At 43.0% G+C, this 27,844-nt stretch overlaps 2 protein-coding genes across 3 annotated transcripts; one reads left to right on the top strand and one right to left on the bottom strand.

Moving 5' to 3' along the window:
- Nucleotides 1–1,751: 1,751 nt before the first annotated feature.
- LOC141992801 (glutamine amidotransferase-like class 1 domain-containing protein 3, mitochondrial) lies at nt 1,752–24,684 on the top strand. Of its 2 annotated transcripts, XM_074962147.1 has the most exons (5): nt 1,752–2,000; nt 3,756–3,927; nt 6,640–6,844; nt 8,470–8,706; nt 24,551–24,684. In XM_074962147.1, exons 1-4 carry the CDS (start codon nt 1,893–1,895, stop codon nt 8,660–8,662), a joined length of 678 nt encoding a protein of 225 aa, XP_074818248.1. In that variant the 5' UTR covers nt 1,752–1,892; the 3' UTR covers nt 8,663–8,706; nt 24,551–24,684. The 2 variants fall into 2 exon arrangements, with proteins under 2 accessions (XP_074818248.1, XP_074818246.1); XM_074962145.1 differs by lacking the exon at nt 24,551–24,684 and having other exon boundaries at nt 8,470–8,913.
- ACOD1 (aconitate decarboxylase 1) lies at nt 13,677–27,208 on the bottom strand. The gene is made up of 5 exons (XM_074962159.1): nt 27,114–27,208; nt 21,651–21,812; nt 19,071–19,160; nt 16,233–16,438; nt 13,677–14,687 (listed from the first exon to the last, which is right to left on the bottom strand). Exons 1-5 carry the CDS (start codon nt 27,135–27,137, stop codon nt 13,736–13,738), a joined length of 1,434 nt encoding a protein of 477 aa, XP_074818260.1. The 5' UTR covers nt 27,138–27,208; the 3' UTR covers nt 13,677–13,735.
- Nucleotides 27,209–27,844: the final 636 nt, after the last annotated feature.

Here is a 27,844-nt window from a genome sequence, read left to right as displayed (position 1 = left end):
GACACGGTTACATGCTCTGCCTTTTCATGTATGTACTTTACATAATATTTTAATCCAGGAACTACAACGTTAATGAATTCTGGAATAAATGCCCATGGCTATTTCTGAGTCTGCAGTTGAGTCTAGTTAATTAGTCTGACTAACTGAGGGCCCCGTGCAACTCCTCTTGACTTAAATGGAGTGGAATCAGGTCCTCTATCAGCAGACAAACAATGCAGAAGAGCTGAGAGCAGATATAGAGATCAGCTTCTGGGAGCTAGTTAGATTGCTCTTTTGATCTCAGTCTCCGGAAGTGTCTTAATAAAATTAAAAAATTTTGTTGAAGAAATTTGAATTGATGCTCTGTGACTTATCAATACAAACCAGCACCTTTCCCATTTCTGGATGACAGAGGGCCAGAGGCTATAAGGAATAAAAAGAAAGAAAGAGGCAAGAGAGAACTTCTGCAGCAACAGAATCCTTAGGTGAGGTGTGACTGTATAAAGCTGCAGGGGAAAAAATGCATTAATAGTCGCAGAGAAGAGACTCTTGATAAGGAAGCAATAGCTGCTATGTTATTAAAACTGCCTTTGCAAAAACATCTCTGCATGGTACTTATGTTCAAGCACACATCTGTCAGCATATAAACAGACTATGCCATCCAATCAGAAAGTTGTAAGTGTAGCTGGATCACAGCTGATGAATCTGATATATAGAGATTGTTCCATCGGATTCAAAGCTCAGTTGGATTCATTTTGGAAAATACACAACAGCTTCTACAGCTATATAAAAGCAGATCTAAGGCTCCATGAACCACGCAGATTACAACTCATTTTCACTTATAATACTGAAGTAATATAGGAGAGGAAATAAGATGTGCCTGTTTGCATTTGGTGCTTGTTATTACTATTCCCAAATGAATGATTTAATGAAGGACTGAGACTTCAAGTAGCTAGATAGAAGAAATAAGAAAGCTCATGACAGGCTCTCATTGGAAATAAATAGTCCAAAACTAGAAGAATGGTTCCAAAGCATATGTGAGGTGGTTGTTGTAGAAAAACTATTGCAGTGGTTACATACCCAGCAAAATAGACAGAGGACAAATAGATGCTTATATATGTGTTTACCATTTATTCAGTACACTTTCACATGCAAAACCCATTTGTTTTGTAGCAGGTCAGGCAGTCAGGTACCTGATTTTTAACTTGAAAGACCAAGTTTTGCACATATACCATAATCCTGTAAAGTTTCCTGTACATGCTTAATTTTAAGCACAGTTTAGTCCCTCTGAAATCAGTGTGAGCACAAATCTCTGCAGGATCAGGGCCATAATATGAACATGGATTGTGTGTGCAGGAAAACTGGAAGCCCCTTGAAAAATTGGTTTATGCATATTTACTGAGCGTCAACTGCAGCGGGATACTCATAATTTGTCTCAGGAAACCAGTTTGTGTAGCGTGAGAGCCAGAGACCTTACAGCGCCCATAACACTGTTAAGGGCCAGCTGTTGAGCACTGCATGACATGTAGATGATGGGGACGAGCTTCTTGGCTACTTCTCTGCGCAGCACCTGGCACGATGGGGCTCTGCTCTTTGGCGTTGCTAGGTGCTTCAGGAATACAGACGAGAGTGTGATTATTAATCAGAAGCGGCTGAAGCACTTTCCAGGCATATTCCCTTTAGGGACATTATGGTTGGTCCGTTCCTATTGTCTTGACTCCAAATCAACAAATCCCCACTCCCTGCCCGTCCCCGAGGCTCCGATTGGAGGAGGCCCCTGTCGTGCTTAATACAAAGGCCGCTGGGCAGCAGCGCGGGGTGTGTAGTCTCAAACTTCCGGTGCCCGCAGTTCCCGACGCATCCTGCAGCGGGTGCCTGGCCGAGCCGAGCCGGCAGCTCTGAGCGAACGCGACATGGGGAAGCGGGTGGCCCTGGTGCTGGCCGGCTGCGGGGTGTTCGATGGCAGCGAGGTGCACGAGGCCTCGGCCGCCCTGGTTCACCTCAGCAGGGGCGGAGCGCAGGTGAGAGCGGAGCCGCGCTGCACGGGGCGGGTCCCCGGCTCGGGAGCAGCCCTGGAGCGGGGGAGGCCGTGCTGCAGGCCGCTACGCCGGAACGGCCGCCGCCCCTTGGCGGGGCCTGGGCGCCGCGGGAGCCCTGGGGCAGCTGCTGCTGCAGCGGGGGTGGGACCCGTCGTGTCTCAGTCCAGAGTAACCGCTGGCCGGGGTCTTTGGCACGGGGACCCTTCTCCGCAGGCCGCAGACGCTGCGCTGTGGTGAGCTAGGTGACTGCACCGACAGGTTTCAGAGTAGCAGCCGTGTTAGTGCGCTGTAGCTCACGAAAGCTTATGCTCAAATACATTGGTTAGTCTCTAAGGTGCCACTAGTACTCCTTTTCTTTTTGCAGCGAAAGGGGGTCTCTCTTCTTCCCCCTGCCCCCTCCTCTCATGGCCCTCTCCCCAGCCCAGGGTCAGAAAGAGCATGAAAAGTAGAGGTGGGCCTGGGTTTAAAAACTCTGATCCAAATACCTCCCCTCTTCTCTCTCCCCCTCTGCCCCCCCCCCCCAAACTTTGGATCTAGATCCAGATCCAAATTTTGCTGCTAGCCTGTGTCTTGGGCTAAATCAGTTTTACTGGGAGACGTTTGAACCTGGATCCAAATTTTGTGCTTGGGCCCCACCTCTGTATTCAGACAACAGAGACTGGCCCCGTCTCAGTTGTGCATAACAGATAATGAGGTGCTGGGCCTAGGAAACAGCGGTGGGAGTCCATCACAATCAGGGACCTGGGTACAGATTTGAGATTTATTAATGGATAAAAATTAGATATTTCCTGTGCTTGTACAAAATGCAATAAATGCAACCAACGAAAGGTGTAAATAGAAGTGTGAAAAGCATGTTCCATAGTACTTATGCAAAAATATCAACCATACCACTTTTTTTTGAGGCTTCATGGTTTTTCATGCTGACTTCTAAAGGCTTGGTGAAGAAATGTGTTCTTCTTTTAAAACCATTTTGTTCTTCTTTAATCTTTCAACAAAAGGATAGGTTGCTGGATGAAAATGCAGTTCCCATGGCAGTGAGCTATGACTGATTGTGAGGTAGAAAGCACACTTTCAGAAATAGAAAAGCAGAAAAAATCAGCCAACAAAATTGCTCTTTCTAGAAACATTTTTTTTTTTAAAGCTTGCTCTAATACAGGGGTTGGCAACCTTTGGCACGCACCCATCGGGGTAATCTACTGGTGGCTGCAAGATGTTTTGTTTACGTTGACCATCCACAGGTACTCGGCTATAGAGCCATTCTCTGTGGCCCAATGACAGGTGACTGCTCTAACCACTGGGTTAAAAGTTATAAATTGGGCACCACGACCACTTCTCCTCTGCCTCCTGCCATTTGGTGTGGAGTGAGGCAGGCACCTAAGCTCTGGGAAAGGGTTCCCAACTGTGGATTGCAAACAGAGAGAGCCTGCTCCCTGAAGCCCAGAGTTAGGTACCTAACTCTCTGTGAAAGGGTTGGGGCTTTGGACACAAGGTCCAAAGCTCCTGTCCTTGGCATCACCCATTGGCTATTTCAGGTGTTTCCCCACCTAGCATGCTGGTTTTTGTGGTCCGATTCTCAGACACGTCTATTTCCCAATCCAATGTTCTTGGGTAAGTGTCTCTAGTTTTAGTGAAGTTGTTGAACTGATATGATCCCTGGAGCTCTGCAGTTACAATGTGTTTTCCTAGTCTTAATTTGTTTCTATGTACAACCTGTTTTGTTCTGTATCTGTATTTTAGGTAAGGATATTTGCACCCAACATAGAGCAGATGCATGTAGTAGATCATTTCAGAGGAAGTCCAACAGAAGAGAAGAGAAATGTGTTAGTTGAAAGTGCCAGGCTAGCAAGAGGCAACATTGAAGATCTGGCTGAACTGAAAGTTGGTGAATTTGATGCAGTCATTTTTCCAGGTGAGTTTTGTTTTAAAAATAAACAGAAAATGCCCCACCCCCATAACTTGTAATTACAAGTAACTATTTTAACTTTCTGTAGCTAATTTTTTACAAATCCCTTTAAATAAAGGACATTCTGGACCAGTCCAACTTGAGAATCTTTCTTATAAACATGGATTTTGTAGAGGGTCTCAAAATATTTCTAAATAAAAATTACTCCATATAGCTCTCCTTGTTAGGTGAGTATTGTTATCCCAATGTATAGGTGTCAGGATGCTGGATTTAATGTTAGCATACATGTCACATTGTTCCTTCTCCCTAAAAGTCTTGTAAACTCCCAGTTCTCTACCTATGGACAAGAACAGAGCGCAGAGGAAGAGCAGAACAATGACAGAACTTGCCATTATACAACACTTGCTGTAATTTAGTGACTCTACAATGGTTGCCAGAGTGTGATTCCCAGCTGGATAACATTCCCTGTCTGACATTTTGTTGAAATTATAGCTCCACTTTGCTGCTGACATAGCAACACTTAGCACTTCTATAACTTCTTTCATTCATAATCTTAAGATGCTTTACAAATATGGGTAATTATTATTTCCATTTACAGGTGGGGAAACTAAGCCCAGCAACCTCTGTGACTTGCTCAAGGTCGCTTTCCAGAATCACGTATACAAAACTTAAAGTACTAGCACCTCAGGTGGCCATTAGCAGCATTCATTTTTAAATCATGATAGCGTTTTCTGCGGTAGAGCTGGTAGAGGGAGCACCAGTATAATACAGTACAGTAAAAGCGGTTTTATCTGGCACTTCACCAAGCAGAAAGCTCTATAAACCAGCATTTCTGATCCTCATTGAAATTCCAGTTTATAGTCCGGTTGGGGCAGGGCCAGCAGGGGGTTGAGGCACGGGAGGGGGTGTGGAGTGCGGGCTCCAGGAGGAAGTTTGAGTGCAGGAGGGGTCTTGGGGCAGCAGGTTGGGGCATGGGAGGGGGTGCTGGATCCAGGGGGCATTCACCTCTGGGTGGCTCCCTGCAAGCAGTGCCCTGTCCCAGCTGCTCCTAGCTGGAGACACTGCAGGCAGCTCTGCATGCTGCTCCCGCCCCGCCTCAAGTGCTAGCACTGCAGCTCCTATTGGCTGGGAGCCATGGCCAATAGGAGCTGCGGGGGCAGCGCCTGTGGGCAGAGGCAGCGCACCAAGCTGTCTGCCACACCTCTGCATAGGTGAATGCCCCATGGATCCTGCACACACCCCCGCACCCCAACCTGTTCCCCTGAACCCGCTCCCAGAGCTTGCACCCCAGCCTCGCACTCCCTCCTGCACCCAAACTCGCTCCCTCTTAGTTAACCAGCATTTTTCACTTACTAGCAGCCCCCATTCCCTCAACATGCAGGATAAAACAGCTTCTACTGTATTAATAAACCCATTTCCCAGGGCTGTGGTGAGTTGGTAACATCAGTGCTGCAGGTGCATAGGCAAGTTAACAAATTCCATATGAAGTTATTACTCCATTAGAAACCTGGTGGAGGGGGCTGGGAAGAATGAGCATCAAAGGGAAACAGTGTAAACTTTAAGATTAAAATCTTATTTTGGAACTTCCAAGATAACATTCAAAACAGTGAGTAATGGGAATAGGCTGAAAGCAAGAAATTAAAATATTGTCCCTTTAAAATAGTTCTTTCAACACTATCATCATTTATTGTAGGAAAGCCAATGGTTGTGTGCATTACACAAGGAATCGGATATTATTGGATGATTACACTTAGTAATTTTTTATTACTTTTGATCATTTAAACTAGTGTAAATCCAGCAAATGAAATTGCAGTAAAATTTAATCTGTTTCTATCGAGAAATGAGGATTAAGTACAGACAGAGTTGCTTATTATAGCGCATCTCCAAAGATGCTATTAAAAAAAACCAAAACACACTGCAACTTGCTTTATAATTCACAAGAGATACAGCCCAAAGCTCCTAGTACTGCAGTGTCCTTAAAGTGAGACATCTCAATAACTGTAAAGGCCAAACAGAGTTAAAAGAAAAACATATTTTTAATTGTTTATATCTTGAACTAAAGCTTGCAAACTAAATTACTCTAGAGGATAAAATATTTGCTTTATCAATCTCCATTTTCTTCATCTGGAGTGTCTAGAAGACTCATGCTGCTAGTACCAAAGAAAACCAACAGGGATTGGGACAGAAAATTCCTGCCTCATAAAATAGCCTAGCCCACAACAAGAATGCTTAATCATATTTATCAACTGAATGCAGGCTTGATTTCCCCCAACACTCATGAACTACACAAGTATTGTCCAATTCTCAGTTAAATGTATCATCATTCTTGTTTTTTAGCTCCTCCTTGTGTGTTGGTAGGTGCAGATCAAGTGGTAAAACCTAGTGGGGAGAGGCCTCTGCTGGGTGGGTTTGAAGGTTAAATTCTTCTCTCACCTCCTGAAGAGGGTTGAGCCTCCTTGCTGGGACGTGTGGGAATGCTTGCACATCTGCTGCCTAGGCAATCCAGGATTTCAATTGTTAATGTTGTAAATCCATCCTGGGTTGCATGCTGAATGGTTAGTGGGCTGAACTTGAACAAATGTAGATGGGCTATGGTTAAACTCTGCTTTGGCTTAAAAAAAAAAAAGGGTACAGTGTCCTTCTAGTGCTGTAGCAGATAACTAATTGCTCTTCAGACTGCCTTAAATGTGAAGGTATTCAATTTTTTTCCCCCCCCAGGTGGATTTGGTGTAGCAAAGAATCTGTGTTCCTGGGCAGTGGATGGAAAGAACTGTACTGTCAATGAGCTTGTGAAGTCCACTCTTCAGGCTTTCCATAGTGCTAAGAAACCCATTGGTTTGTGCTGTATATCCCCAGTGCTGGCAGCTAAAGTCTTCCCAGGTTGTGAAGTCACAGTTGGCCATGATAAAAATGTAGATGAAAGGTAAGATGGGGTTACAGACGCTTTATTTTATGTGCACAAAATATCATAGGCTTATGATGTCAGCATTTCCCAGAGAATGCACTAGTCACATCCTTTCTTATTTTACAATGTGCATTTCATAATAGCAAAGAAATCCTCTTTTGGAGGCAGAGGGCTCAATGTGTGAGGCTGGTTGGTTTGTTATGCACTTGAGGGGGAATCATAATTTACCCCAACCAAGAAATACACTGGTCCAGTACTTGTGTGCTAACAACATCCATAGTTGTTACACTGGTTTTTTTAATTCTGTCTCAGTAATATATGCTTCAGAGCACAATCAGGTTACTAGGTGCCTATGGTAAGACAGCAGCTTCCCATCTTAGCATGGCATTCCAGAATTGTCCAGTTTCTATTGTCCTTGTGTCTTCCCTAAAGCATCTGCTACTGGGCCACTGCTGAATTAGATGGACCATTGGTCTGATTCGGTATGGTGGTTCTGTGTTTCAGGATGTTAAACTTGGCTGCTGGCAGGTGTCCAAATGATAACACTAAATAATCTTAACAGAATCTTAGGCCCATGTCATGCCTTTGCCATTCTCCTTGCTCTCATTGTTTTAATGGAATTGTCCTTTCTGGTGGGATGGTTTTGAAGGCGAGGGCATGGGCAGGTAGCAGATGAGAAGGAAACCTAGCAGGAGTTAATGCTGCTTCATGTAATGGTAACTATGGATAGGATATCTGAATGGAGTTCTATAAACTCAGCCAAGAGTGATGATGGGCAAACCAGCTGTTTCACCCCTCTCCTTAGAACAAAATCAGTTCACTGCAGATGTGGTGGAAGGTCTTCTAGACTAGAAGAACCCAGAAGACAATTTAAAGTTGCTGAGAGGCTAACCTTGCCTCCAGGCCCCTCAGGAGAATGTATTTCTGAGTTCCAAACATTGATTGGCATCTCCTCATAAATTCATCAAAAGATTTAGAGTTTTGCAGTTATCCAGGTCATGGATTTGTACTGTAGATGGCAAAACATCTTGATTTGGCAAGATATCAGATCAGTGATAAATAGGGTGTGGGGAGGGAGTACTTTTCTTTGCTGAAGTCTCTGTAAATCTCAAATCTGGCTGTCTGAGATCCCTTCATGTCATCACTAAGGCTAAGATTTTTGTCATGGATATTTTAGTAAAAGTCAGACAGGTCATGGGCAATAAAGAAAAATTCATGGAAGCAGTGACCTGTCTGTGACTTTTATTAAAAATATCTGTGACAAAATGGACTGCAGGGTATGCCTGCAGCTCCAGGGGTGCCCTTGCAGCCCTGGGTTCCTGCAGCAGCTGGGAGCTGCAGGGCACTCCCAACACCTGCAGTGGCTTGGAGCTCTGGGGGCTGCCAGAGGCAGCAGGGGTACCCTGCAGCTCCCTGTGCCCCCCACTCCCACCCAGGCAGTGCAAGACCTGCAGCTTCCAACTGCTGCAGGCTGAAGTCACAGAGGTTGCTGGAAGTCAGATTCCATGACTTCTGCAACCTCCGTGACTAAACCCTAGCCTTAGTCAAACCACTTCTAGCAGTGATGACTATTTCTGTAACTCTCTCTCTGAAGTGGATTGCCAAAATCTTATGGCTACAATGTTTCTGTTTAATGTTAACAGGTTTCCTGATGCTGAAACCGCATCTGCTATAGTAGAACTTGGATGCAAGCACATTTGTAAAGATGTAACTGAATCGCACGTGGATGCCACCAACAAAATAGTCACTACTTGTGCTTTCATGTGCAAAGCTCCTTTGCATGAAATCTTTGATGGAATAGGAACAATGGTGGCAGAAGTCCTGAAACTCAGCTGAGGGAACTCTGATGTCCGCTATCCCCTGCAATGAAATGACTACCAGTAAATATAAAACATTTACCTGTACTTAACTATATTAATAAAATAATGCAGTTAGTGAGCTTTTTTCTCCCTTTATTTGAAATATAGGTAGCATCTCTTTAGTTTTCAGAGACTTGGGTAGGAATCCTTGTTGCCTAAATGGTTTTTTGTAATACCCAAGTGTAATAAAATGTGACAGCAGAAGAATTAAATCAATACAGCAAAACCACAGAAATAATCTGGAATTTATGTTCCTGTGACTCTTTAAACAAGCCTAACACTAATATTTCTTACACCAGTTAGACCAGTGGTTCTCAAACTGTGGGCTGGGATTCCAAAGTGGGTCACGACCCCATTTTAATGGGGTCACCAAGGCTGGCATTAGACTAGCTGGGGCCCAGGGCCCAAGCCCCACCTCCCAAGGCTGGGGCCAAAGCCAGTGGGCTTCAGCTGTGGGTGGCGGGACTCAGATTACAGGCCTCCTGTCTGGGGCTAAAGCCCTTTGGCTTTGGCCCCCCCGCTCCAGGGAGGAGGGGCTTTGGGCCCCCCACCCAGGACAGGGGGCTCAGGCAGGCTCAGGTCTCGGTCCCTCCTCCTGGAGTCATATAGTAATTTTTGTTGGAGGTGGGTGGCATGCAATGAAGTTTGAGAACCCCTGAGCTAGACAAACCAGTTTCATGTGTCGATAGTATGTTTGGAATTTAACACTTTATTTCATTTAAAAACAGCAAAGATAATGTAATTTGACTATAAAAAGATGATTTTCAACAAAATAATGAAGGATTCAGTTAGGAGGAATTAGTTCAGTTACAGATATTTGCACACACAAATTGCAATGGCAAGACTTACTCAACCAAGTGGATTATAAAAACTCGAAACCATCTGTTTTCATTGAAGATGTCAGGGCAGAAGTCAGCATTTCTTATAGGCACAATCCTTCAAGAGCTATTAACTTCAATAGGAGTCAGTACTTAAAAACTTGACAGGATTGGGTTCCATGGCCCCAATCCACAAAGATATTTAAGTGCCTCAGTCTCCTGTTTAGGCTCTGCTGCAATCCACAAAACTGCTGTCAAACCCTGTCGGTGCCTAAACTCCTCTAGCACCTAAGTTTCAGTTTCTGAGTATGCACACTGACCCTAGGTGTCTGGACACCTATTTCCACAGGCGCCAACACTGGTGGGTGCTCACACCCTGCCCTGACTCTGCCCCCTCCCTGCCACAGCCCCACCTCTTCCCCGAGTGTGCTGTGTTCCTCCCTCCCAGCACTTGCTGTGGGGAAATGGCTGTTTTGCGGCACAAGCGCTGGGAGGGAGGGGGAGAAGCAGGCTGTGGCGGCATGCTCGGGGAGGAGGCAGAGGTGAGCTGGGGCAGGTTGGGGAGCTGCCAGAGCACTCATGGAGTCCGTGCCTATGCCTATCTCTAGCCTAAGCCCTAGAGTCTTCCACTAATTGGGGAAGATAGGCATGTGATGGCCATCTCATGGGCAGGGCCAAGCCAGCAGGTGTGCTGGGAGGCCACCTACCAGATCAGCACCTTTCACAGGAGGAGATGGTAGTGCCCACCTTACAAGTTTAACCCAGTGGTTAAAATGCTTGCCTGGGATATGGGAGACAAAGGTTCAATTTCCCCTGTGCCTGATGGGAAGAAAGTATTTGAACGGGAGTCTCCTCTCAAAGAGGAGAGTGCTCTAATCACTGAGCTATTCTGATGTGGATCTCCCTCAATCTCATGTTAAAGCTGTTTTGGATAAATATTGAAAGAGTGATTGGACAAGAGGGACTGGACTCTAGGTTGCCCACCTCCCATGTGGGTTCCCTAACCACCCCTCTCTGCTCCAATGACCTTTTCCCCTGTGTGAATAAATACTTTACTTATTTATCCAGTGGCAAAGTCACTGGGCCATAGAAGAAGCGACAGAATAACTCTGTAGCCCAGAGGTAGGGGTATGCAGCTGGGCCATGGGAGAGCCAAGATCTATTCCCCCTGCTGCAATTACTCATTCATTATTTATCCACAGAGAGATGGAAGGAGCCCTGTGACAGGTGTTGCAACTACATGCAGTATCTTTGGGAGGAACGGGGGTGTATATTTAGTACAGTGGGCCAGGGATTATTTGTGTTTTACTCTCTGGGAGGAGAGTCACTGCAGCTCCCTCAGGGACAGAGAGAGAGAGTGTGTGTTGGAGGGGGAGATTAAGGTGAATCACTCACATTATAGACACTCCAGAAGGTAGTACCTCCTGGTAGAGGTTCACCGATACTTGTTCAAGCTGGGCTCCCAGAGTCCAGGAAATTGAAGAAAGGGCTTTTTCCTTAAAAAGGCCGTGCTTAGGCAGACTCAGAACCTTTTTGCTGATCCAGGAAATGGACAGGACCTTCTGTCTAAGGGCCCCAACCTTTGCAGAAGGGTTGGAAGGCTTTTGGCCTTCTAAGCACCCATAAAACAGATTGGTAACCTCTAGTAAGCTTTTAGCATGTGTATAGAAACTTCTTTTGTTTAATAATTTTCTCTGTAATCCTTTTCCCTTAAGGACAAAGGTACTTGCTTAGAAGGAGCAGTGTGGTCACTTGTAACCTGTTCATAGCCCTCAGAGAGAAAGCAACACACACGCACTGGCCCTTAAGCAGAGTGGCTTGCTAGGGACATCATGGTATGAGATAGGGAGCTGTGTAGCTTTAAAACCATGACCAGGGTGGAGAGAGGTGGGAGCTAGAAATCTTATGTGGGTCCCTTCCAGAGACAGAGGGGTCACACAGGTGCAGTTACCCTGAAGCTGTAACAGTAGCCCCCCAGCAGAATATCCTACACCTCAGATGCTTAGAGCGCTCTATTGGAAAGTAGGATTTGAACGCAGGTATCCTTTCTCCCCATGGCAGAGAGGGGGCAATTGAACCAGGTAAGCACTCTAACCACTGAGTTACAAGGTGGGAGATGCTTCTGCAGCCTCCTCCAGCAAAGCAGGCACCTCTCTCATTCCTTCAAGAAACTGCTTGGGCACCAAAGCCACCCTGTTCCAGGAGACATGTTCCTGTGTGTGGGTTACTAAGCAGAGATAGAGGCTTCCGTCAGAGAGAGGAGGGGCTTAGGTCATACCTCTAGTTGCCATCTTGCCTAGCTTAGCCTAGTGTGCTGGCTTTTAAGGCTTGCATTCTAAGGTTCTTCTCTCCCTCGATTCATTGTATGGGGAGCCCAGGTGCCCACCTTAGGCTTTGTGGATCACAGGGTTGTTCCTGTGATTTTTCTAGGTGCCTAAAAGGTGCCACAACACTCACTGTTGCAGTACCTAAGTCCCTTTATGGATCCAGGCTTATGTAACTAGTGATGCGCACTCTAACAACCATTTGTATGCTGCCCTGCAGAAGTCACTCATCTAGCTGAGCTGACTGTAGATACAGAAGCTGATCATTCTTTCAGTATCATAAGTGATTGGATTCCAGTGTGGCAGTGGTTATACTGAAGGGCCTCTGTCTACCATAACAAAATGTACTTAAACACAGGCTTTTATTAATCCCAAAAGGCATAACATTGTGAGTGATCCATGCAGCCTGGATATGAAAGTGGCTGAGGGGTGGAAGAGATCTGCCCCTATGAACAAATAGCTCATGTACAAAATTGAAACATCACAGAAAGTCTTATTATATTTAGTAAAATTATACAAATAGTTACAGCTTTTTAAAAGTTGTATCACTCCAGACATATTAACATCCACAACTTTTGAAGATGTAACAGTAATGGGAACAGCATATCAAACACTCCTCCTAAACTAGCCTGATTTTAAAACATAGGCACCTAAATAAGCAATCTAGGCCCAAATGCTATTACAGGTGCCTAAATATGGCTCTAAATGCCTATTTTTTAGATCCTCAAATAGGAAAATTAGTCCCTTAAAGCAGAAGACAAATGGTGCATGTGGCTTCCACAGTAAAGCACATGAACCAAGATATTATCCGTCTGCCTGCAATGTCACAATTACTGACTTAAAATATATCTTTCTGTACTGGAGAAAGACAAATCTGATTTGATAGACTTCAGTGTAAAATGTGCAAGGATGTGTTAGCAGCAGTGTTATGTTAATTTAAAAATATTATTTAAATCTTGATTGAGTTCTTTTAAAAGTGAAAACCCCCTCTAAAACTTTCCTGGAACGACAGGTTAGACAGTCCATGTCAACAATGCAAGTCCTATGTACTGACAGTGAATAACAAGGGAAGCATCCTAAGGCTACATTCCTTAACATGTTGGGTCAGCTACATTGTGGCTGGAGGAATGTGACTTGACTGATGTTAGGGAAGATACAGTGAAGGCAACCTCAGAGTTACAAAGAGCCAGTGCCACACAACTGGAACAAGTGTAATTTTCAGCTACGGTAGGAAACAGATTGTCAAGAGTGAGTCCTTATGTTTTTAGAGCAGCCAACTGTGGAAACAAAAAGGATCGTATTGTTTACCATTGGTGTGATTGTCAACCCAGCTTATACAAGACCAAGTTTGATGGGGAAGTTGGGATGTTTCTTGGAGAATACCAAGCACTACAACTTTGGTGCCTTGGGTTTTTCTTTTAGCGTAGATAGCATTTTTACATATATTAGCTATAAATTGCTTATTCTCTACCTGACCTTTCAACTGCTTCCCTCCCAGACGCAGTGACTGCCGTATCCCTCCAAAATTCAGGTCTGCACTACCCAATCCTCTAATATAAGCAGGATATTTAGGAAGAGGCTTTTGTTTCTGGCACCAGCATAGCAGAGAAGTTGGTAGCAGGAATCCCACAGCAGCAGTGGTACTTGGTGGAGCCTGCAGACAACACTCTTGTAGTAATGGTATAAGGATGATCAAGGGGGACACTGCCAGCACAGGATCTTCCTTCCAGGCAGTGGCACGGCACAGCTACAGCAGAACACAATCTTTGTAACTAGAGCCACAATACTGGACTTAAAATGCTGCTCGTGTTACAGGAGTGCAATATGATAGGAGTTTTCGATTCCTGATTCATTTTAAGCGCAAAGAAGTAGCTATGAGAATGTAAGTCAATAAATGTCAATTATTTTTCAAGGTAAGCACATTTTTGAAAGTACTTTGGTTGACGGTGTCCCTTTTAGAAATGCACTTAACACAGAACAGTCTTCTACTTTTTCTAAATTCTCCACAGTCTCTATAATGCCTTCTGTAGCTTCCACTGAGAGCACACTGGAAGCATTGGAGTGAAACTTTTTCTTCAGATCATCTGTACTCAAAGGTTTCCTCCAATGTCCATAGAATGTATCGCAGTGTTCACGAAACTCCTTGCCATCTTGAAGAGTGACATTCACCTCACAATAAAGGTTCTCAAAGCTAGGCTTGTTATCGGCAGGATGCTCTAGCTTGGTTTTGCTGAGCAGTTCCTTTAACTCTGGCCTAGAAATGTTCTGATCACTGAATGACTGAACAGAGATGCTGCCATCCAGCAGAGCAGTGCATGCAGCAAACTGGAAAGAATGCCGGGCTTCGTGTTCAGAGTTAGGGAAAGGTCTGTTCACGTATCTAACATCTGGGACTTGGACAACAATTTTCTTAATTCTACTAATGGGGACTGACTCATCACTCTCCACAAGGTGCTTCCTCAGTGAAGAGACTGCATCTGCCACCCAGTGTGTTCCGAGATGAGCGGGAAAGCGCTTGATGGCCACGTCTTGTTGATCCAAGAGCCAGGAATAAGATTGTAAAGTTGGCAGAAACCGGGGGGTATAGTCTGTATAAAAGGCACCCAACCCTGACTCCATGTCCAAGATCTGTTTGTTTCCTTGAAGACCCAGTGACGCTAAGCAAGCTGCTTCCAGGCCATGCCTAGCTGCATTGCCAATGTGGAGGGGTTTGGTTTGTGTTGCTGCATTAGCCATTGGGGCACCTGCATAAGAAGCAGCAACAGCCAAAGCTGCTTTACATTTAAACTGATCAAGTGCTAACAATTTAGCAGTAGCTGCTGCACTCCCCATGGTACCAACCACAGTTGGTGGATGAAACCTGAGAAAACAAAAAAAAAAATGCTCTTCATTACCAGATTTCAGAGAGAGAGACATGAATTTTAGGAAAGAACTCACTGTAAGCGCCTCATCCAACTCTTTTTGACGTTAGTGGGAATTGGATCAGACCATAAATCAGCATATATTTAAAAGCTCAGGGTCCAGTCTGGTAGTCCTAACTCTAGAAAAGCTCCCGTTTTGCCTAGATGTTGACCCAAAATGCTGTATATTATTATAATTAATGCAGAGACAAAGCTCTTCAGAACCTCCAAACATGGTGGAAGGAGTGCAGTTCTGTTGTGGGGCGGAAGAGCACAAAGTCTTTAGGGCAGGCTTAATGGCTTTAGACTAGATTCACAAAGGTACTGAGGTGGCTAGCTGCCTCTTTAAGCATATAACCAAAATTAAGGACCACTGGCATTCTCAAAAAAACTCTGCTCTAATGCCAACTTACCTTGCAGGCATCTGAATTTCCACTGGCAGGCATGTGAAAAGCCAGCTAACACCACCAACAGCTAATTAGCTGCATGGAGCCCTACGGCAAGCAGAGGCCCCAGGGCCCTGAAGCAGACTTCTCAAACCAGGTCTGTCCTTCTATCCAATCTTGCCAATGAGGTCCAATCCTGTAGGCATTCTCAGAACATGCCTACAGGCTCGGATCTCTCACGAAAAAGTGTGTCCACCGATGTCCAGAATACCAATAGCCCAGTGCATAGGGCCAACACCTAAGTACCTGTGTGAATGTGGCCCTTTGTGATACATCACTAACTCCCCTACTCCATATGTAGTAAGCAGCAAGAGAACTCTAAGGCTGTGGTAGCAACAGCAAAGCGTACATCCTGGTGGAGGGGATTTTTTGTTCCTGAACTGCTTTGAGGCTATCTTCAGTCTATAGCCTGTTTGCTCTGGGATTATACTGAGCCCAAGGTTTGTGCTTGGGAGAGGTGAATCTTCATTTGTGGGAGCAACCGATGGTCTTCTGTTTGCATATTAAGATCTGATCAGATGCATTCCCATGTCCGATTAAAACTGGCAGTCTGAGATTTTTCCCCTTAGGGCATTGTTCTCTTTTCACTATTTTGAATCAATATAAAGGCTAATAGAGTCTTTTTAAATGTCCCACTGACTGCACAGCAAACAGTGCCCCCACACTAAAAAGACAATGCCATTTATTGTGCTAAAAGGCAAAAATTACAATGGAATGGTTTTTTTGTTTTGTTTTTAAAGATTGGCTTCAATTCTTGTTTTTGAATTTCTGGATGGAACCACATAGAAAATGAGATTAGCTGTACAACTTTCATGACTTTGAATCCTGAAGTGGAACAGATGATAGTGACCAATTGTCTCTAACTATGAAAGAAATTAATTTATTCAGACTTTGAAAAAAGTGTCACAAAAAGGCAGTTCTGGAGAGGTTTCTGACAGAGTAATTGGAGATTGGAAATGAGCATTCCTTTTACCTCTTAATCTTAATTATATTAAAAAATGAATAAATATAGCACCTCCATTCAACCCAAATACTATATTTCAAATATCCTTTACATACCTTTTTGGAACATTGCTGGCTTCGCTGGAAAAGCGCATCAATCTTCCTTGTACTTCAATCCCTACATTGAAAGCTAAGAGCATGTCAAGGCCAGAGAATTTTTGCTTTTGAGGCAGGACTTCTGATAGAGCAAACAGAGCAGGAAGCACAGCCCCAGATGGGTGTGTGGCTGGATGCCATGTATCATCAAAATCCATTGAGTGAACCTTGTGGGAAAGAGAAAGGCCTCGATTTGTAATCAGAGATTCATTGTCTGCCTTGACAAGATCAACTAATCCCAAATGAAAAGATTTTAACTACATATAAATAAACGTTGAAGAATTTAATTTTCATTCAGGATAATCTTTATTTTTACTTATGCTTTCTTTTTATTGAGGTATGCACAAAAATGATAATGAAAAATTAGAATATTATATACTTTGCAGAGAGGGGGCTTGATTCAGATCTCAGTTTCACCAGCTTTAAAGCAGTGTAACTCTAAAAGCTTGTCTACTCTAGAAAGCTTTGCCGTTTTAAATATATGGATATTATTTAAGCAGAAAAAAAAATCCTTGTGAGGGCACAGTTATACTGGTATAAAATTACTTATACTGGCATAGCTTATTTTGGTTCAGGAAGTGAAATTAGCTATATTCGTAAAGCAAGGGCTCTACATATAACTGCCTGCACACTACAGCTTATACTGGTATACCTATAAAAACTCACAACCCTAACTGACATAGCTATGCTGGTAAAATGTTTCTAGTGTAGACCAGCCCTAAGTGACAACAGAAGTAGGCTTATGAATGCAGACATTATTTATGTAATATTTATATTACATACCAAAAGAATGTTTTCAGTTTCAAAACACTTGAAAGTTAGGAAATGTCAGATTTACAGTTGCCTGTCCAATCGTATTTCTGCCCCTTTGCGCATCCATTCTGTGCTCCAAAGGAGGCAGAGTTGTTGTAGGAGAATAGTATGTGACCATGCAATAAAAGACTGTGTCATGTTTATGAACAAGGGCTAGAATTAAAATGGCATGGGCAACTGTAAACTGGCATCTCCTAGCTCACGAGTGCTTGGCTTTGCATTCTAAACAATGTAGCTTTTTCTATGTAATCGCTTAGTTTCTGGGAAAAGGAAAAGGTGAAAAAAACCTGTTATGTGTAACCGTAGCCACCTCCCCAACTTGTATCATCAGTGGGGTTTCAGCCCCTCACAACAGATTTCTACCTCTTGAGCAACAGCTGGTACCAGGAGAAGGCTGTTATCCCAGAGTTAGGATGGCCACTGGTCCCGTGGGGTCATGTGCTGCATCCATGGAGCATTTGGGGTGGGGGGGGAGGGGTCCAATGCAGTCTGGGCTGGTTCCTCAACCCCACTCCAGCTGCCCTGGAAGCTCACAGGTGTTTCCAGGTACAGTTTCTCCTGCTTTAGCGGCATCATGAGTCCTGTACTTTAGAATGTTTGTGTCTTCAGTTGTTATTCTGGCAGGCTGCCAAATTTTTCCCTTCGGAACTTGAGCCCCACAGGGAAGGGATGTTTTTAACAGTTTATATCTCTGCAAAACCTGGATGGAATTAAAGGGACAAAAGACACTTTTCTTGCTTAAAGACTATTACCTTGCCACATTCCAAAGGCCTGCTGCACACAAAGTATGTGTTAGCCCATCTCAAGAAAGGTGGCAAGAATCTTTTATAATGGAATATATCAGACAATCTAAATATAGGGCTCACTAGCAATGTCACCTATCATTATGGTAACGCAGAGAGCCTGTCAGGTCCTTGTTGTGTTTCATGCTGTACAAACAGAAGTAGACACTGTTCCTACCTTGAATAGTTTTGAGGTCAGCTATGAAAACATCCTGTCCTAATGGGAGCTGAAGGTTATGCCTTATGCTAGTGGTAAAGCAATTTTCCTTTGATGTTCAGCGCGGTCTTGTGTTTGACCTATGACCGTGATGAATGAAGGAATTATCATATATAGGATTTGGACATTCTGAATGTATTAACTGTCATACTTGAATACCTTCTAGACCATTAGGGGTGCTAAGTGTCATGTCAAAAATAATTTTTCCTCCATTTGAAATGAGAGGTCTGATTTGACTTATGACCTCATTGTCACACTAGTTTGGGCATTCCTAATATACCATTTCCCCAGATTGGCACCTTCACTAGCTTTGCATAATTCAAAATAGGTCTAATTCAAATCTGGTGTAAGTGGGTGGAATGCCATTGACTTCAGATTGGGTCTGAATTTGGGCTAAATTTCTGAGGAGCCAATCATGACTTTATTGATAAAACGGAGCAAGTACAAAATGTATGGTTTTTCTCAACATGTGTGACTAAAGATTAGAATATATTCTTGCATATATTTGTGATTGCTATGATACTGTGTGTGTGTATGTCTTTCTATATTATTGCCTGCTGTGTGTGAAATCTGGGTCACATTGAAATCAGTGGGAGCTAGATTTTTTTGTGAGACATGTAAGTACAGTGCCTAGCACAATGGGGCCCTCACCTTTGATTATGGCCCCTACATACTACTGCAATACAAGTGTCATAAGATGGACAATGAACTATCCTATTTCACCCTTAAAAATTGGTCCCCGGAATAAAGTTGAGGCACATTGGTAGGACAGTCTAGGGGAGTTTTATATGGCTGTAAATCTGGCATCAGTCCTAACTCCAGAAAAGCTCCTGTTTTGCCTAGATGTTGATCCAAAATGCTGTATATTATTATTATTATTAATAAAGGATGAAGTAAATTAACAAATGTAGTGAAAATAAATATAAAATATCACTGCATATAGCATATAAAAGCAGATGTAGAATAGAGAGAGAAGATGTTTCTTACAGCTACTCCGTTCACAAAAGCTGCATACAGAGGAGGAAGTCTGAAATCCGAGTGACCCCAAACCGTGCTGGATGCATCTGAATGGTAGATCTGGGAGTAATTTGATATCATTTAATGTAAAATACTGAACTCAAGCATAAGACAATACATTGTGCCTCACTCTTACTGTTTTCATTATTTACAAGGCAATTATCTTTACCAGCTGTTGAGATTAAATCAGTGGAGTAATCAGAATAACCAAAGGGTGCAGAAACACAGGGCCAGATTCTGATCACACTAACACCAGTGTACATGCAGAGTAATTTCCTTGAAGGTAACAGAGTATTTTGGTAATGGAGTTAGTTTTAGTAATGTAGTTAATCTGCATCCATGCTGCTGTAACTAACATCAGAATCTGACTTTTTGGGACTGAATTTGAACCCTCTCATGGGAGAGGAAAGCCCCAAGAACGTCACCTCATTGTGACTCCACTACCGTGTTCAGTCAGGTGGTGTGGTGAGAAAGTTTGCTGTTCTGCAAACTAAACCATGGGACCCACCCCTCTACCCTGTAGATCTCAGGGGATCAGCAGAAGGGCAAGGCCATCAGTATGTAAGTTTTGTGCCTCCATGGCATCTCTAGTCATTGGTATCTCCTCCATCAAGGTCCACCAGCCACAACTCCCAGGGTCTTTCCCCATCCCCTTGAAAGACATTCCCCCCTTGCAGAGAGTCTCTGGAAAAAATGAGAGATTCAGGCTTTTCCTTGCAATCTTCCCTGGATGCTGGGGTGAACAATGTATGGCCTCCTGCTTCTGGACAACCCACACCACTCTTGGCCCATCATGTCCCTGACCCTCCCCCTACATGGATCCCTGAACCACCAGAAAGGCCACCATGGGATTCAAGGAAAGGACAAAGTGCCAGAGAGGCAGCTAAGTCCCAGTCAGCTTGGGAGGATCCTCTCTGCACACAGACTTCTGGAACACAATCCCAACCCACCGTGGTTTTCTAAAATAAAACAATGGGCCCAAACAACCTCTCATTTATTCCAGGAACGATACCACTTGTTAGGGGGCTTATTCTTCACCCACTTACTTCCCTGGTCCTTCTCGCATGAACAGAGAGCAACAATACCCAAAGTCCAAAGACGCAAACAATTCGAAGTTTATTGGGGAGAACTTCCAGCAAGCATGATTCCAGTTTCCTTCCTTAGTGTCCCCCTTCCCAGCTCTGATACCACAGAGCCTTACCTGTGGCCCTGTTCCCATTCCTGCCCTTAGTTAAACATGATTCCAATTTCCCCACCCCCATTCCCTGTTCCCATTTCCCCCTTTAGCAAAACATGATTCCAATTCACTCCCCCCATTCCCTGTTCCCATTTCCCCCTTTAGCAAAACATGATTCCAATTTCCCCACCCCCATTCTCTGTTCCCATTCCACCCCCCACACACACACCCACTTCCTGACTGACTGCAGACTATATAGTAAAACTTGAGTTCTGCTTAGCTATACCTTAACCAATCATTTTCCTGAAATTTAACTAACCAATCCTAACATATTGTAACATGATTAGGTAACCAATTATATCCCACCACCTTAATTAGTTTACACCCAGCAAAATTAATTATACAGCAGACAGGAACAATCACAGAACCAGACAGAGATTATACAGACAAACAATAGCAAAGTGGGAACTATAATGACAAAACAATACAGAAGTGAGGATTTCACATCCCAGCTATTGATAAGTGAGTTCTTGCCAGACAGGATGCTATCAAACTAAGTTTCCTTTTACATTTTCTAGGCACTTCCCTTTCTCTGGAGGTGATAGGCACTATCAGGACAGGATTGTATTACTAACAGCCCAATAGCACCTTATTTCAATGTGACTAGTTTGGAATGTGAGGAGGTGACCGGTGGCTTCCCAGCTTATGGCTGCCTCTGTCGCTTAGCCAAAGGCCTTAGCCTAAGAACAGGGCCTCAGACTGTCACAGTAAGAGAAGGCCCTTACACTGGCAGACAGTGATTTTGATTCTTTCTTTTATACCTCTAACTAGCCAAGTGATAAGAATACACCTAAATTATTAGAGTATAGGCCGTTACAGACAGGCTTGAATATCTATATCCTAACACCACTGAAGTGCAAAGAGTTTCCCTTGTGTAAAGGACAGGAGATTGGAGGGGAACCAGAGCCAAAGTTTCTATATAGCAGTATATTATATAGTAGAAATGACTTTAACAATGTTGTGTATTTAATATTCCTGTATCCTGTGCATTATAACATTGTAGAACTCTCTTCTTAATATTGTTTGTTTTGCTAATATCTTTCCTAGAATCTCAGATGTGAGAGAAAGGACCTGGTAGGTTAGCTAGTCTATGCTCTGCTTGCTCTGCAGGGATATACCGTACAGCATACTTTCTAGTGCTTTGCCCAGCGTAAGTTTAAGTAACTCAAGCAATGGAGCTTCTCTACCTCCAAGGGAACTATTCCACCATCTAATGGAGCTCTGGGAATTTTTCCTTCATATCTTAAATTTACTTTTTCCTCAATTTTCTTTTAGCTACAACTTTTCTATAATGTGAAGTTCAAGCATCTTACTTTACTGTATTGTGTAACTTTGTGGAAGACATCCGTGCTGGTACCCAGCAACCCCACTCCCAGAGTATCCAGGATCATCCGTTTGCTTCTCTGAATGACTAGATCTGTCAGGTGGCTCGCATTCAAACCATGGATAACATTAGCAAAATTTTCAGTGACGGTCTGGGGAAAAAATAGAGGTCTTAATTTAAAAGAAAACATTAAAAATGTGCAACATTTTATTTCTACTAAATTGTTTTGCTTTTATTCTTTCAAGTCTAAAATATGGGACTTTTAATGTTCTGGCTTTACTCACCAATAATTTATATTGCCTCCATCACTCTGTAGATGACTGATTTACACAAATTACATAAAGTCAACCGAAGGTTTAAGTTAGTTGAGTTTTGATTCACTTCCCCTCTTTTCCAGTAAGCATATGGGAATATGTTTATTTCTCTTTCTCCATCTCCTTTCAACACCCACTCTTGCTTCCTTCTCTCATTGTCATACTTCAATGTATTTTTGCAGTGTTGTTGTAAGTATGTATGTCCCAGGACGGAAGCGAAAAGGTCGGGGGAGGTATTAGACCAACTTCTGTTTGTGAAAGTTTTGCAGAGCTCTGTGGAGTTCAAAAGCTTGTCTCTTCCACCAACAGAAGTTGGTCAAATAAAAGATATTACCTCATCCACCTTGTGCTTTTCATATCCTTTAATTAGTTATTTTTATTGGGTGGTGGGTTTTATTGTGGGGAAGTTATGGAGAAGAAATAGAAATGTAATCCTTCAAGTAATGAGGCCCCTGCTTTCATTCTCAGTGCACCACAGTGGTTAAGAGTACCAGTTGTGATTGCATAGATCACTGTGGTCAAGTCTGCATCTGTCAAACTGGGACATAATTTCTTGGCTAGTTTTAGATGGAAGGAGGAATTTCTACTATTTGTTGGTCTTTGTGCATCTAATAACAGAGAGTCCGTAGGGCTGCGTACCATCTTGCCATCTTTAGTGCAGACTTTTCAATTGAGGGTGAGATTATGATGTTGGCTGGCTCTTCAAAATATCCTCTCCTCCCCATCCCAGCAATGGGTTCAGTTCTCCCCTGTGTCCAAGTAAAGCTCAGGTGCAGGATAGACTGTGAGAGCTGACAGTGATCTGATGTCAGCTCCCTGAATTTGCTCTGTCCAACCCTGGCATAACTTAAGGCTGCAGGGGGAGTAACAGAGAATCAGATACAATAGCACCTCACTCCAGCATACCTCCTCACCTGACCCCTTCGTCCCCTTTGACCTACACCTTACCAGCCCTCACCCAATACACCCTCTCCTTGCCCACAACATGGCCCCTCCTCCATTTACGCCAGACAATGCAGCTTTGATGGAGGAACTGTCATTAATGGATGGTGGAACCTGTGCAGGAGACAGCAAAGCCCCCTCTGCCTGCTTTATACCAGATGGAGATTCTCCCTACACCTCGAGAATTCTCCATAGGGTTTCTCTGGGCTGTCTGAGTTCACTTTGCACTGCATAAGCAGAATGGAGCTTCCAGCCCATCACCTCTATGTTGCCCAGGTTTAGTTTCAGTCTTAATTCGGGAGTTAATCTGGTTCTAGCACTGGGAGAAGTGGGAGTTGTTTGCATTTCCTTCAATGTGCCAAGCAGAGATTGGCTTCATCCAACTATTGCTGGCACTGAAATCAGTGACACCTCACAATCTCCCCACAATGTTAACTTGGATTGGGGTGAAGATAGAACCTTGGGTGATACAAGAGGTCTTGGCATGGAGGTGCAGCTGGTCATCATGAGCCACTGGGTCAATAGCATCTCAATGCTATTACAGTACTTCAGACAGAAATTCTCACATTACGATATATACTTTTCATAGTGGTATCAATAGTTCTGAAATTATGCACTTTATTGGAGGGACAGATGCTCTCCATGGTTCCTCCTATACCTGGGTGTCCACACGGCCACAGATAGACTGCTATTTTTAGTGTGCTGGCTTGGTGGAAGCTAGTGCACACATGGCTGCCTGAATTAGGGTATGTCTATACTGCAGCCAGGGTTGTAAATTCTAAGTCACTTAGACCTGGTAATGCCAAGCAGAGCAACAGCTCAATACCTTTAAAAAATTGGGCCTTAGTCTCTCTGTGCTTCAGTTTCCCATCTGTAAAATAGGGATGAATAGCACTTCCTTACCTCACAAGGGTGTTGTAAGGATAAATGCATTAAAGACAGCAAGGTGCTCAAATACTATGGCAATGGGGGCTATAACTACCAGATAGATGTGAAACTAGTTTTATATTATCAGTCCAGATCTTGGAGGCCAATTGTCTGTATCACAGAAACCACCATGACAGCTGGTAGGAATTGAGACCCTGTTGGTCAGTCTGAGTAGAAAAGGCCAGTGATAAAATGCACAGAGACTTTTCAGCCCTTGAGGTGTTCTTTCCAGAACAGGACTGATATTGTGAGGGTGTTGTGGATGGGCTTCCATTGCTGCTGTCTGTGGGGACCAGATGTTTTGAGAATAAATACCATACTTCATTCACCAGACTGTCAACCTGGTACCTTCCCCAAGAATTAAAGTCACTAAAAATACTTTAAAAAGGAAAGGTAAAATATAATGCTGCAAAAAATAGTTCTGATTTGGGTTCCTTGTTTTCCAAGATGGGTCTAATTTATAGCACAATGATTAAATCATTCCGTTGAGCAGAATTCCCCAATACACCAACAGAGCAAAATCCCCCAACAGCCACAGCTCCCTGATTACTCCCCTTACCCACTGTCTTCTCAGAAATCCATGTCTCCGAATAACAGGATTCACTCTGGCTAATATATTGATGGAACAAAGAAGGAATACACTTTTGTGTATCAAATCTGTGTGATTTTCTCCCTCTTTTCTTTTCTTTTCTTTTCTTTGTTGAAGAACATATGTAACCTAAAGCAGATGAACTACAGGCCCCAAAGGAGCCTACTGAAGAATGTACAGCAAAGATACAAAAGGTTAAAATGAAGACACAAACTTAAAATGCAGAAAAAGAAAGCAATACCTTTGCCCACATGTTGCAATGGATGACAACTGGTCCCTGGAGTGAAGATATGAAAGGAACAGCAATGGGTAAGCTAGTAGGAAGCTTCCTCTATATATAAGCAGCTCTGGGCTTCTGTACTTGTCACCCTGACCCACCCCTTCCTTCTCTACCCAGAAATTTCCCCCTTTCATAACCTCCAGTCTTCCTTGACTAACTTCCTCCACACCACAAATTGCTGAGACTCCTGGTTACAGCACTGTGTGGGGCAAGTTCATACGTCATGTGCAAATTGGCATATGTTACGTTGTTTTATGGCCATAAGAGTATAAATTGGGGTAATTTACACCTGGAGCCCATGGAAGATGTCAGTTAATGTGTGTTGGTCTTATCCAGATCTCACTTCCACCAGCATAAATCATGAGTAACTCAACTTGAAAGTAGTGCAGTTACATTACTGTCAAACATGTGAGAGGAGAATCAGGTCCTGTGTGTGGCACAGTCATAACTTACATAATCCTGTTATGTTTTGTCCTGCTATATTCCTCTGTCTTTGTACCTTATGTAACTTGGTACTCTGAGTTTTGTGCAATTAGAAGCTCCACCAGAATGTTGTATTAAAACAGCTGTGTGCATTTAAACTACCCTTTTCCAGACTGAGTTGTCACAGTGAATGCAGTGGGGATAGGCGTCACCCCCTTGCACCTAAGTGGGCTGTTGCACCCTCGACAAGGATTCCTCCCCCAGGTAAGGGCAGGAATTGTTCATTCCATAGAATCATAGAGGTATACGACTGGAAGGGACCTCAGTAGGTCCGTTAGTCCAGTCCCCTGCATTTAAGGCAGGACTAAGTATTAGCTAGACCATTCCTGACATCACTCCCTTAAGAGGTTCAACCTGGGTACGGGGCTCCAAGATTCTACAGGAGTCCTTGCTAATCAAGGCTGTTCAGAAGATGACTTGAATAAAGACATCTCTTGGCTGCCCTGGCCAAACCTACCAGTCTTGCTGACTTTCTAGGCTGTACTAGCTGGTTCAATACCAGTGAAAGATGATGGCTGCTGGCACCATACCCTCCTGCAAATCTTGTCCAGTGACTTCCAGCCATTGGTGATCCACCACTTGATTGTGCAGCATTTATTTACTGCAGTATTTGTTATAATGTCCAGTGTTATTACAGTTTACGAAGCAGAAGTTTTCAGACATCCTTGCTTCAAGTGCAGTCAGAAAATCTGAACCACAATGGAATAAAATTTTCTTTATATGGGGTACTTGATATGATGTGTCATTGCAAGTTAACAAGGATTTCTAAAATAATTAAGGTGAATACCCCAAGAAACATTTTATTACATTATAAATGTACCATGCTGAGCTATAACAAAGTATTATAAATATTTTTGGATGTTTTTCTATATTTTCAAATGTATTCATTTCAATTACAACACAGAATACAAAGTGTAGAGTGCTCACTTTATATTATTGTTGATTACAAATATTTCCACTGTAAAAAAAGATAAACAAAATATAGTGCAATCTACAAGTCGAAGCATGAAGGGGCATATGAAGGTTTAGCATATCTGGCATATAAATACCTTGCAACGCCGGCTACAAAGGTGCCATGCGAACACCTGTTTTCACTTTCAGGTGACATTGTAAATAAGAAGCAGGCAGCATTATCTCCTGTAAAGGTAAACAACTTGTTTGTCTTAGCAATTGGCTGAACAAGAAGTAGGACTGAGTGGACTTGTAGGCTCTAAAGTTTTACATTGTTTTGTTTTTGAGTGCAGTTATATATATAAAAAAATCTACATTTGTATGTTTCACTTTCATGATAAAGAGATTGCATTACAGTACTTGTATTAGGTGAATTAAAATACTATTTCTTTTGTTTATCTTTATTACAGTGTTTATCTTTATTACATTATTTTTGTAATCAAAAATAATAATATGAAGTGAGCACTGTTCCCTTTGTATTGTGTATTGTAATTGAAATCGGTATATTTGAAAAAGTAGAAAAACATCCAAAAATATTTATAATAAATTTTAATTGATATTCTAGTATGGTTTAACAGTGCGATTAAAACTGCGATTAATCATGATTAATTTTTTGAGTTAATTTGTTTTATGTTAATTGTTTGAGATTACTGCGATTAATTGACAGCCTTTTTTTCCCCGTATACAAAGAACAACATGACTTTCTTTTGGCTAAAGGGGAAACAACAAAACAAAAGAATGAATCCATGTAAAGTCACAACAATGTATGTCCCCTCTGTAATGCAGTGCATCACTTCTGCCTTACAAAATGACAGTTGCCTCTGTAGACTAAAAAAAAGTCAGAACAGTTACCAGCTAAACACACCAGTGTACACCACAGTCATCCATACCCTCCCATGGGCCACTGAATGTGGTGAGGGTTCCTTACAGTCCTAACATTGGACCTTGAAAATCACATCATCCTACCTCATCTAACTGGACCATCCTCATTTTCAAAAATTGACAAAAATTATCGAGCCAAATGGCAACAGAAATTCTGTCAGCTATTCATGATGGCAGAAGACTGAAGAAGGGGATGTTATGAAGGCTAAATTGATAAAATCCACACTTTTCTTCTTCTTTCAATTCCCACTTTCCTGCCAGGAAGATACAATAAAATGTAAGAGCTTGAATTAAATAAAAAGTTATTTAACCTTAAATGTGTGTCATTCGTTTATTTCTTTTCCTTTTGACATTTTTAATCCCCACGCTCTTATCCCATTTTCATTCTTTCCATCTGGGATAGTCTCTGATCTAAGTGAAATTCTAGCTTCCACTATGGCTCCTCTATGCCCCAGTGTCAACACAAAGCGTGTTGACTAACAATAAAAGCCACACAGCCACATGGGGGAGAATTTCCCCAATGCAGTCACTGTGCAGTTCCCCTCATGACTCCAGTGCAAGGGCATGCCATGGTCATGAGGGGAATTTTTCATACTGAACTCAGATGACTAGTCCTGGGAGGAGAAGACCATAAAGTAGAGCCACTCCTGACTGTTCTCATTTATGCTAGGGCAGTGGTGTGCAAACTTTTCCAGTCATGCCCCCCTTATCATTCATGGAATTTGTCATGTCCGTCTTCTCTGGGACTGGGATCCCACAGGACCTGCTGCCATAATAGTGAGAGCGCGATAAAAATTTCAACAAACAATGTGGGA

Source organism: Natator depressus, chromosome 1 (assembly GCF_965152275.1).
Source record: "Natator depressus isolate rNatDep1 chromosome 1, rNatDep2.hap1, whole genome shotgun sequence".
In the NCBI taxonomy this organism is placed as follows: Eukaryota; Metazoa; Chordata; order Testudines; family Cheloniidae; genus Natator; species Natator depressus.
This window is presented reverse-complemented; position numbering and strand designations above follow the sequence as displayed.

Bases quoted from the DNA above. Each gene is read 5' to 3' on its own strand.
- LOC141992801 (XM_074962147.1), top strand. From the start codon at position 1,893: ATGGGGAAGCGGGTGGCCCTGGTGCTGGCCGGCTGCGGGGTGTTCGAT. The intron at 2,001-3,755 runs GTGAGAGCGGAG...TCTGTATTTTAG, and splicing joins TCAGCAGGGGCGGAGCGCAG to GTAAGGATATTTGCACCCAA. The intron at 3,928-6,639 runs GTGAGTTTTGTT...TTCCCCCCCCAG, and splicing joins TGATGCAGTCATTTTTCCAG to GTGGATTTGGTGTAGCAAAG.
- ACOD1 (XM_074962159.1), bottom strand. From the start codon at position 27,137: ATGAGGATGGTCCAGTTAGATGAG. The intron at 16,439-19,070 runs GTAAGAAACATC...CTTTCCCACAAG, and splicing joins CTTTTGTGAACGGAGTAGCT to GTTCACTCAATGGATTTTGA. The intron at 14,688-16,232 runs GTATGTAAAGGA...TTGTTTTCTCAG, and splicing joins GCCAGCAATGTTCCAAAAAG to GTTTCATCCACCAACTGTGG.